The 11,960-nt window shown below is 47.9% G+C and overlaps 1 protein-coding gene across 2 annotated transcripts in view; it reads left to right on the top strand.

Moving 5' to 3' along the window:
- The first annotated feature begins 240 nt into the window (after positions 1-240).
- The window catches only part of efna3a (ephrin-A3a), a 74,341-nt gene continuing 62,621 nt past the window's right edge, over positions 241-11,960 (top strand). Inside the window, exon 1 of one of the 2 annotated variants that reach the window (XM_012828895.3) lies at positions 241-1,125. In XM_012828895.3, the coding sequence (XP_012684349.2) occupies positions 1,016-1,125 (110 nt within the window). In that variant the 5' untranslated portion in view covers positions 241-1,015. The remainder of the gene's footprint in view (positions 1,126-11,960) is intronic. The other variant, XM_031585873.2, reaches the window with a different exon arrangement.

Raw genomic sequence — 11,960 nt, 5'->3', positions numbered from 1 at the left:
AAAGCCTCTTCTAACCCTTTGACATGGAAATCACTTGACAATAATGTATGACAATTGGAGTGATTTATCATGAGCATTTAATAAAAGGACAATTTACACTATGAGGACTGTCATGCTACGTTATAGCAATCCGTAATGTAAACCTACATTTCAAAATTTCCGTGGGATTCCAATATACTTATATATATATACTTATATACTACATGAATTAGTTCATTAGTTTACGTTGGCGCATAAAGTGTGTATTGTTAAGCGTTTCTACTTTCTGTCAACAGATATATTAATGAACACAATATCAAATGTAAAAAAAAAAACATGTGAGATACATTTAAATAACATTCAGAACTTTCCTCTTAGTCCATCGTTATAACGCACACACACACACACACACACACACAGCGAGAAGAAAGTGGCGGAGGCGGGACTGCTGACAGCGCGAGCACAGGCTGTCTATCACGGAAGGCGAGAGCAAAGCGCGAGGATGCGCTGCGAGAGGTGGTCACCGGTGGAGATAGAAATACCAAAAGTGTGCGACGGACCGTCCAGCACCACACTCAAGACATTTTCAACTACTCTCATTTTAGTAAACTGACCCTTTCAGCTGGGACAAAAGTCTGGCAAGTCACTCCTTTGTTAGAATACGCGCAACGCCCGAAAGGAAGGTGCACACTGTGGCACTGTAGCGCCTGTTCTTATGTATAAAATCACCGGAGTGTTACAGTTTTCATTCAATGAGTAAGCGAATATTTACACGTTGAACTACACGACCACATCGGTAAAAAAAATCAGGTCGGCGTCTGGAGGATGCCGGGTTAAGAGTGAAAGCGATGGAATTGGTGTGCAAGAAGACGTAGAGATCCCACTCGCTTCCGCCGTGCCTGAGGAGTCGCTGGTAACTGTTTCACGGGGTTTAACGAGCTCTCGAGATGTTGTAAAAGTCAGTCTCTTTCCTGGACGGTGGGTCAGAAAGCGCAGAAGGTTGTGAGAGCGAGGGGAAGGCGCGGAACCGAGGATTATGGCTCTCGCAACGTTTTCCCTCTGTCTGCTAACGCTTAGTTGGATGAACTTCCCGATGGCGCACGGGAGCGACCGCCACGCCGTGTACTGGAACAGCTCCAACATACAGTAAGTGTCTGTTAGCAGGTTCTGCGGTATTCTTTCGCTATTTCAGTATTCGCGGTATCTCATCCCAGACCGCAGGGTGCCTTGCTTTGTGGACAACTTTATGGCGTAGAATGGTTGTGGTGGAAAACGAATTATAAGGCATAGTGTAATATGGCATGTTGTAGATATGTTGTTCATTTGTTTAACCACATGATCACCACGTGGCTAATACATAAGAAGCGTTTGCTTGGCCTCTTTAACAATCAAACTCAATTGATTGTGATTCACGCGCAACTTTTATTGTGGTTTGTAATAAAATGAGAGAGGGAAATTTCGGTTCGGGCAGTTTTGTGATGTAACGCGCTTTACCGGTGGTTAGCAGTTCCCTGAGGTGAGGGTTGAATGTTTAATAGTCAGAACCCACTCCGCACATATATCTCTCTCCGTCATGAGTCACCCCCCCCCCCTCTAAAACCCATCACACCCCTCCGCTACTGTATCTCTCCATCATGTTCTCTGGGCTTTTATTTTTGCTCACTGGTACCTATAACAGGTCTTTAGTAGTCTTCTAGGTCTGTCGTTTTTCTCGCCAGCTTAGAAATATTCACACGGGGCAAACACTATGTATTTATACAGCAATATTAGCCACTATATCCTGAGATCAAACCTGATTCCCACTTAAATGTGTATCCTCTTCTTTCTATGAACCCCTCACACCCCCCTTTATAGGAGGCATCTATGCTCTTGACTGTCCGTTGGTATTTACAGTCTCTACTCCGATTCCCTTTCTCTTCCTCTCTCTCCTCGGCTCTCTTAGTCTTTGTCCTCTTCCTCTGGGACGCTCTCGCTCAATCACCTGCTCCCCCCACCCTCATCCCCCAAACACACACCCACACCTCTCCTTAGGAATAATAACTAAGGAGCCTCTGCATCAAATCCATTTGGCAATAACCACGAGTCCTGTCATCTTAACTTCACATGAGCGATTGAGTTCGGAGTTTTTTCCCCTTCTCATGCCTTGTATGGAGGGGACACTCCGGCGGAGATGGAGAGGCAGAACAAGGTGCCATGCGGCACGCAGCGCGCCGGATCGTGAGCAGCTTGGGCAGCAGCGGCAATTAAGCGTGTCAGTGTGAATTTGAGTCGCAGAGACGCTCATTAACGGCGAGAACCTCGTTAGCATGGCGCCAGCGTCTCCAGAAATGTGGCGCGCCTCTCGCAGGTTCCGAGCGTGTCACCTTGTGTTGTTAGTATTATCTATCACCGTTAATTATTCCGTCCGTGTGTATGCACTGGTGTGTTTTATTCAAGATGACTTGCGCAGCGTGAGTGAGCCGCAGGAAGAAACTCATTTATCAAATATAGACACACACACATTCACACACACAAGAGGCACATAGCACAGCATATGCACAAACATCAAAACACCCACCCACAGACACACTTACAATCACATGTATATATATCCAGCCACCCTGTGCAGCACTAGAAACATTGAAGGAGTAATGAAAACAAACAGGAGAGAGCATGTGTGTGTGTGTGAGAGCAAAAAAGAGGAAACGAGAGAGAGGACTGTGGTGGACAACAGAGGTGTGAATGTGTGAGCATGGCCAATGCAGCTGTCTGGCAGAGCTATGTGTGTGTATATGGATGGCTGCGCGCTTGCTCATGTATTCTGTGTACTAGCTGCCTGTGTCTCGATTCTGGCTCCAGCCCCAGCACAAAGTAATGCAAGAGCTGACCCACTTAGCAGGTGGCAGACAAAAGCCCAGGGAGGTAGCCCCCCCCTTTCCCCCCGGAATGCAGATTTGGGATCTCGGACCTGTGCCCCCCCCCAACACACACACACACAGACACACAGACACACACACACACTCCCTCCACTTGGCGCCAGGCCTCATCACCACCACCATCGACTCCCGTCTAACTGGACCGAGATGGTGAGTGCAGGACCCCGTGTCCAGGGCGGAAGCTGAGCTCCGCTGGGGCATGACGGGGGCCATACGCTCCAACTGGCAGGGTCCTGGACCACCCCTGGTTGGTTGGAGCTCGGACTGCACTGGAGTGGAGATGAGAGGAGTGGAGTGGAGTGGAGTGGAAGCAGCAGCAGAACACCCAGATGGCTGCAGGGGAACCTCCAGCTGTGAGAGAGCTGAGAGAGGAGAGAGGAGATGAGAGGGAAGCTGGGGAGAGCTCCGCGGCTCACAGACGCAGCTCTCGCTCTGGGCTGCCGTATGCGTGGGACTGCAGGAGTACGAGGATGAAAGTATTCCACAGATGACGCCACTATGGGGTTGGGAGTGTGTGTGTTTGAGGTGGGGGAGGAGGGGGGCTGGGTAGATAGCCTAATTTAACTCCCCCCCCAATGGAAAACCCAAATTTATTCCAGACTGTTGGTTTACAAGGTGTCTTTTCCCCAGTGCACTGCAGTCTGTGGAGATGTTATTTGTATTTGTGAAAGATAATAGAAAAATGCTATGAAATAGGAGGAAATCTGCTGAGCCTAGATACAGTATGCAGAGGGAGGGAAGGCTCAGGAATGCGTGGTGGGGACACAGACCGTATCTGACTAAGCTCAGGCTCCTGTAGACAGCTATAGCCACAGCCTTGCTAGAGAGATGTGCCCCTAGCCACGACGCAGTACAGATGCTTCGGCTAATGGCAGGCTGAGTCAACAGAATGTGTGTATAATACTTTCTTTCATACACACACACACACACACACACACACACACACACACACACAAACACACACACACACACACATGATAAATACTGCAGACACAAATGTATGTGCCTAAACACAAACACACACACAGCCAAACATACACACAGATTCTTAAATATTCCTATAAACAGATGAAACACGTGCACAAACTCTCTAACACACCAGACCGGCCGCACACACACACACACACACACACACACACACACACTCGGGCCATTCATTTGCTGGCCACCTCACCCTCTCAGGCAGATAAATTAATTAGATGTGCAACATCTTGAGGAAGGCCGGGCCGCCTCGCGCCGCATCATTTCCATCCATGGCGGTCGGCAAAAGGGGCGCAACCCTGAGCCAGGTGCGTGTCAGCATCGGCCACTCTAATTGGTAGGTGCGTGTCAGCATCGGCCACTCTAATTGGTGGAAGTGTGTCGGTGGTGCCGCGACAAATGGGAGCACTACACCACTCTCATTCCGGAATGTTCCGAGACCTCCTCGTCTCAGAGAAGCTGAGAGCAGATGACACAGCCCGCATGGTGGCTTGAGGAGGGAGGTCAGAGGTGAGAGGTCATGTGGTCCTTCATTTTCTCAGCAAGGTACAGTACATGTCCACTTACCATGACCCCCTTAGTGTCTTAACGAGTTACAATAACCATCAGCATTGCAGCGGCTATCAGTGGAGAAAGACAGAGAGTGATGGAAGGAAGGACAGAAAGGCGAACAAATCAAGAAGAGAAAGAAATAGCAAAATAAATGAAAAAAGAAAGAGAGTGAGAGAGAGAGAGAAAGTGAGAAAGAACAATCCATGGCCAGAGACTGTGACTCTAATTCCGGTGGCTATAACAGGGTGAATGTAATGGACTGTCAGGTCTTAAAATGAATGCTGAAAAAAAGGGAAAGAAAATAATGAAAAAAGAGGAAAGCTCTTATTCCTGGTGCACAATCTTTTGTGCTACAAAACAAATTATCACCTTGACAAATGGCTTCCCTGAGAGACAGAGACGCTCTGCAGGGTGATCAATGTTCAAGCACACTGCTGCACTGCCGGAGTCTCTCCCAGTAGCTTGTTAAAGCCCTCGGCTAGAAGTCTGTGTGAGTGTGTGTCTGTGTGATTGGGTGTGTGGGTGGGTGGAGGTTCCCTCGGAGCTGTAAAGCAATGGACAGGAGCAAAAACAGCTAACAATCCATTTTTAGGAAGTCATCTAAATGCTTTATCACAGCCGAGACCAGTCATGGCCGAAGACAACACGGAAACTACTCTAAACAAACTCTTCTGGAAAACTTAAGCTAGCTGGCTTTACTTTCTGATGACTAACACGAAAAAAAATCGAGGCTGAGAAGATGGGCAGTCCAGCCTTCCAATTATCCGCCAAACACTGAAGGAGGCGGGTGGACCCCTGAGGTAACTAAGCTTGGTGGATTTAGCAAGAAATGCTACCATCACTTAAGGCATCTTTAAGCGGTATTTTACCAAAAAGAACTTCAAAAACAAATGCCTGAGGCACAAGCACTTACTATGAGGTTTAAGCTTGGCCTGACAGGGTCGCTTTTCAGAAGTTAAAATACAGTGGAGCACACTGCTGTGAACCCCAAGATTGTGCGATCTGCCACTGGCAACAAAACGTAATGACAAATGGACCTGTGAAATTGACTTTCTACAGAGGCGTGAATGTGTTGTAGCCAAAGGTTCACAGCAAAAGGCAGTTTCCTTTTACACACCAGCGCGGAATATGGGAGGTAATCCTTAAAACAGGATTGGAGCAATACATTATTGTATTTCAAAACTGTCTGGACTGACTGAGATTGAAGTATTCTCTCAAGACTTTGAAACTAATAGAGTTGTCCTGTTGGGGTTAGTCAGAATATAGAATCACAGGGTCTTTATCTACCCAGAATGCTCATCACTGTTGGGGTGCCATGCGTGCCAGAAGTGCTAATTGGCTCAAGCAACAAAAGTTTGTCTCCCAGTGCGCTGATAGAAAACCTGCTCATGTTTGTTTTTCAGAGGTGCACGAACAGTTCTGTGAATGGCACTGCAGATAAACACAAGAGTGTACCTTGCAGGGTCCTGAAAGCTTAGGGTGGCTGTCTTAACGTAACTTACAATAGACATCAGACAGTCTGTGCCACTTCATTTGCAGGCCATCTGTGACTGACACAAAAGCCCTCTGACAGAGACACAGAAAAGAGAAAAGACACGGAGCTCCTAGACAGCAGAGCTGGAACCCAACTGAGCCAGATCTGGGGCGGACGCGTTCCGGAGTCCACCCCCCTCTCTGAGTCAGAGGAGGAGGTGTGTTCAACTCAGACCGGGTGGCAGTGATGGCAAAGTGATTTTGGCAGGTCTGTCAGTCAGGCAGGCAGTCAGTCAGTCAGTCAGTCAGTGCTCTCCGCCAGGCTGCCTGGAGAGCGAGAAAGAGAGAGAGAGAGTGAGAGTGAGAGAGAGGCGATATCCAGGGGTTGTGACCCGTGCTAACGTGGACACACAGCAACACGCGGGCTCATTCATGTGCACCACTGCACCCACACCACCACCCGACCCCGACCACCGCGTCAACTCCTGGCTGGCTAGTGCGCGCTGGCTAACACGGCTAAGCCATTCGGCGCAGCCACCACCACCCCAGCAGCAGCAGCAGTGGCAGCAACACGGAAAGGCCCAGGCAGGATTCGGTCGGCCGATTACATGCACAGGCACTACGCCTGGCTGAGCAGCGAGAACAGTCCCACCGATTTTGCATACAAATGCGGTCGCATTCACTCGCATTCAATACACCCTCCTCCTCATTCGCCGAGCAGAGCAGTGGACTGCCTCTGAAAAATATTACACTCCGTAAACATGCGGCTGTTTTCTTTTCCATCAACTGTTTTTATTTTTTTATTTAGAGGTGCTCAGCCACTGTTTCAGACTAAGAAAAGGTAATTTGCTCAAACTAAAGAGGACTCTCACTGAAAACATTTATTTAATAATTATTTGATGTGATTTGCTGGTCGAAGCATGTAATCACTGTAGCAGCCTCGGGAGGTGCATTCTTATACTGGTTCAGATAAGAACTCTAATATTATTCTCTAATGGTTTTCTCAACACACCAGTGGATTATTGACCCATGTGTGCTACACAAGTCTTTATCGATTATCTGATTTCGGTGTTGAAACACTGATTTGCAGGCATGCCATCTATGTAGTACTCAACATTACACTTAACTTCATAAATAATTAATTTAAAGATATACCAGAAAGCAATTATATTTGATTGTACACAATCATCTAAATCAGCCTTTTGCTTACAAATGTATATAGTTAGACCACAGATAAAAATCCCATTAGCTCACCCTTGTTGATAAAAAAAGTGGCTTAAAAGCTAGCCTCTCTAGAAAAACAGCTTATTTGGCCATTATCTATCCAAGCTAGCTACAGTGGGGAAGCAGTTCAACAGTAACTGACATGACACTGATCTGTGGTTTGGTTCATTTTTGGATAGAGTGGGGTGTTTTTTTTTTCCGTCTCGCTCAAACAGGCTAAATGATTGACACCGCCGCTTCCCCTGTAGACCCCAGTGAAAGAAAACACACACACAAGAAAGTGATGTTATTCTCCTCCTCAAATCTTCAAGACTGTGGTGTGAGATCTCTGCAGTGGGTAAGATGTTAGGCATTTGGGTGTTCTGAGTAGCAAGCTCTTCTCATGCTGAGACTTATAGGAAGCTGCAGGTGGAGAGCTGGCTGGAGGTCTGAGCTGAATGACTGATCAGCATGCTCGTGTGTGTTGGAATCCACAGAAGCCCTGAGACGTGTGTGTGTGTGTGTGTGTGTGTGTGTGTGTGTGTATGTGTGTGGGATGGGAATTCTTCCAGTACGGCTCTCTACCTCCCCCCCCCACCCTTCCATACCCCCTCCATCCCCGTCAGGACACACGGAAACGTGCCTCCGATTTAAGCATAGTGTGCAGTCGATTGCAGGCAGTATGATAATCGATACACAAATGCATTTTTAATTGGATTTGACGATGTCAGTGAAATGCCAATAGGCATTTGCAGGTGAGTGGAGGGACTCGGGGGAGTGGTAAAAAGGTTCAGGAGATGGAGGGTTGGATAGAAAATGCTGTTTCTCTCCATCGAAAACCCTTTATCAGAGATTTGGCCTCAGATCTGCAGTGTGTGACGGGAAAGGGGTGTGTAGTGAGCGGAAGAGAGGGGGAAAAAGAGTGGGGGATGAGAGGGAGAAAATGGATATTTTAGTGGACAGCCACGCATCTTTCAGGGAAACATTGGTTTAAATCCAGTTTTTCTTTTTTTATGGCTTTTTGTCCCCTATTCTGTTGCACAATTTTAGATTTCGCTGTATTGTTAGTCTTGTTCCTCGCAGATAGATCATAGATCCCGTGATCCATAGTTCCCGCATGGATTGCAATAGTCAGCTCTATCATGTCAACAGCGTATGCCAAATGCTTTGTGAGGGGGAGGACAGGCCAGCAACATTTATCCTGATTACATGACGCACATGCAGGAGCCACGTGCTGATCACCACGAGCACGGCACCTTTACGGGCCCGCTGGCATCATCTTCGGGAATATTGCCGTCTCTGCCCTAAGTAATTGCGGCAGCTTTAATTTGCGGCTCGTCTCTCTATCTGCGTTGATTGGGGAGAGGATTAAATTACTCCTGTCACTGCAGCCCCACGAGTGTAGAGCGGTAGAGGGCTCGGCGCAGGTGACATCACCCCCTTTGAGAGCGTTTGATTGGCTCCCGTGGGGGCGGTTGTCACTGCGGCGACCTAATGGACAACACTCATCAGGGGCGCTTTGTGTGCCGTTGTCAAGACAACGGCAATCATTTGCGAAAGAGAGAAGAAAATTGCCCTGGCGCATGCACATCCCTGCCTCCCTCTCTACCCCCCCCCCCCCCCACACACACACACACACACACATCATTCTCGCCCCATCTCCTTGCCGACCTCCCAGAGCATTGTGGGTACTACGGCTTTTCTTCAAGGGTACTTTACTATGGTGTCAGAGGTGGGGTACAGTAAGGGAACAGGCCCGTCTCTCTCCCTCTCTCGTCCTCTCTCTCTCTCTCTCGCTCTCTCTGCTCCCAACATCCCGAGGACACAACTCCTCTTCCCTGGCCTATCAGAGGCCATTAGCATTCCATCCGCTCCAAGGTTACGCAGGCTTCGCCTCACTGTCTCCCAGCACCCCAGTGGAGAAGCGCTAGGATTCAGACAGGTACAACCAATCTCAGCCGTGCCGATTAGAATGCAAATGCTGCCACCAGAGAGAGAGAGAGAGAGAGAGAGAGAGAGAGAGAGAGAGAGAGAGAGAGAGAGAAAGAGAGAGACTCTATGACCCTTTTGCCTGGGCCATCCTAGTCCCATGTTCCTGTGTTTGCCAGAGCGGCAAAGCACTCGTCACTCTCTCCCTCTCTCTCTCTCCCTCTCTTCGCCCACCTACTGGTAGAATGTCCTGGGGGAGCTGGCACAGCGGTTAAGATGCAAATTCCCACAAGAGTCAGTCAGAACCCCCCCGGCATAACTCTGCTCTGCTTGTGTTTATCGTCAGGGCCCTGACGTGACACACTGGCAACTTTTAAAAGACATGCACTGTTCTTTGGATGAATTATGGCTAAAGCAGTTTATCTACTGAGAGACACCTCGCACACTCCACCAGCCTCTCTCACGTTTCTCAGGCACCTGCTGGATGATGAGGAGCGTTGTATTCCCCTCACAGGGTGCCCTTCTCCGTTGGGCAGGTGGGCTGCTCCTCGACCGTATCCATTCAAGGCGGCGTTTTCTCCTCCCAGCTTGTCATTCACACGGCACCTTCGGGGGTCCGAGGGCAGCAGTTATCTTCGCTCTGATATTCTTGAGTGTTTCGCTTTAATAAAGTGTCGGAGCAGGCATCGCATCTCCCCTGAGCTCCGTCAGATCGGAGTGCCGCGGCCCATTCATCAAAACCAAGGCAATTTTGAGTATGGATGTAATAATTAGGTATTCTGTCATAATTGAGAATTTGCCTATTGAAGCTGTAATTATAGGAGGTCTTAGACCCTTTGGCAGCCAACATCTCTGTAATGAGAACATCTGAGCAAAATTGAAATCTCTCTCCAGTGCTCTGCACATTCAATCGGGCAAAAATGTAATTTGACCTCTTCGGCAGCAATCACAGCCCCCCCCCCACACACACACACTCCTCCAACCAACCCAGAAGTTAAATGTGTCCTCTTATAATGTCAGGGAACATTTAAATCAGGAAAACTTCAAGCGAATCCCCTCCATTATGGAGTCCATAGCAATATCTGCTGGAGTGAGGAAAGTTAGAAGTAAGTGGTGTGGACAGGACGTCACCAGTCCGCCAAATTGAACCAGTGTTTCTGCTCGGCAGGAAGTGAGGCGTTGAAGCGTGTTCCTTCCCCGGCGCTCGACCATGCCAGACAGGTGATGAAAATGAAAATGTATCTATGGCAACATAAAGAGGTCACCAGTGCTTATCCTCAAGGGACGAGTGCCAGTGTTTTTCCACCTCCCTGCCCTCGCATGAGAAACAGGTGTGAAAACCCTCCAGAGACACCCTGATGGCGCTAATTGACCAATTAATGACCTATGAGAATAGATGTCTGGGTTCTGGCGTCAGCTTGTGCGTAACCCTACAGTGAAGCAAAAAATAAAAGAACTACCTTCCACTGACAATTGGTATTTTTGAAAGATAGCAGGCAGACATTTGAAAGATAGCAGGAAAAATGGTGATGATTGTACTGTTTGCAATTTTCCACATAGATGAGATTCCCCCTAATATATCCATCACATTTCAACTTTAATTAGGTCAACAGCAAGACGTCCTCAAGAGCAGATGGCTGTCGTTTTTTTTTTTTTTTCAAATGCCCCTTTACTGGGGACTCAGGTGTAGGAACACTCTAGAGACACAATGAAGACACTAATTGATCAATTAACAATAGAAATCTGGAGCTGGACTCGAACTTGAGAAGTCCCACTCAGTCAGTTAAGCATGGAGATCTCCTGGCTCAGTGACACGTGTAATTCCCTCCAACAAGCCGGCAATATACAGCGAGGAGGCGGTGGAGAAAATCCTGATAATAAAATTAACATCCCAATACCCGCCAACCCCCTCAACAACACTTCCCCCCCCCCCCCCTTTGGAACGAGCGCCTGGCTATTTTATGATTAATTCATCATTCCGTTTGAGGATGGGACCTATTCTGGATGGAGGATGGCAGACATGTTCCCCCTCCATGTGTCACAGCACAGTTTGCCTTCAGCAGCCTGCTGTCACCCCCTTTTATGGCCTCACTCTGACTCCAAAACATAAAGCAGAGTCAACAAGAAGCTCCCGGCCGGGTCTAGCGAGCTCCTCTTGGGAGCCTCAGTGGTGTAACCCAGCCCAACACAGTAGACAGAGATGGAAAGACTTCATGAGACAAAGTCAACTGATGCTAGCAGTGCCCACACCAGTCGTCTGTCTTCCTACAGATTGTGGATTCATGACGCCTTTTCTGTTGGCAAGGTCTTGGCACAGACATGAATAAACAGCTAGTGCATTCGGTTGAAAAAAAAAAGAGAGAGAGCCTTTCGCAGGCTGTGGAGTCCATCTTTAAACAGAGCACAGCATGAGACTCAATCTGGCCCCGATCTGGCGCTGTTACACTCTGAGCAACCGGATCCGTGCCACATCAGGGCCGGATTAGTTCCGGAGGCCCGATTCTGCCTTGGTAGTGGGCCACGGACCCGGCTTATGAGAACAGGACAGGGCTTAGGAAGAAGGGCTGGATAAGACATTGCAGGGAGGATTTCCCTTCTCTGCCCAGCCAGGAATAAAAATCACCTGTGATGGAGTCGGAATACTGAGCCTGGACATATTTTATTCATGTAGGGCTGATGTCAAAAAATCCATCACCTCCGGCAGTATCCTGGCACATGAAGCATACTGAGCACACAACAAGTTAACCAATCAGAAGGCAGGAATTGAATGAAAATCAGGAAAAAAAATAAATACAGGCTATTTATATATAAATATATACAGTGAGTTTTTTTTAATAAATTAACAAAACACTCCAAAAACCTGTTTTAAAAAAAGTGAATTGAATTCATTTTAAGATTAGTCTGAAACAACAAAATGTGGAAAACTTG

Source organism: Clupea harengus, chromosome 19 (assembly GCF_900700415.2).
Source record: "Clupea harengus chromosome 19, Ch_v2.0.2, whole genome shotgun sequence".
Classification (NCBI taxonomy): Eukaryota; Metazoa; Chordata; class Actinopteri; order Clupeiformes; family Clupeidae; genus Clupea; species Clupea harengus.
This window is presented reverse-complemented; position numbering and strand designations above follow the sequence as displayed.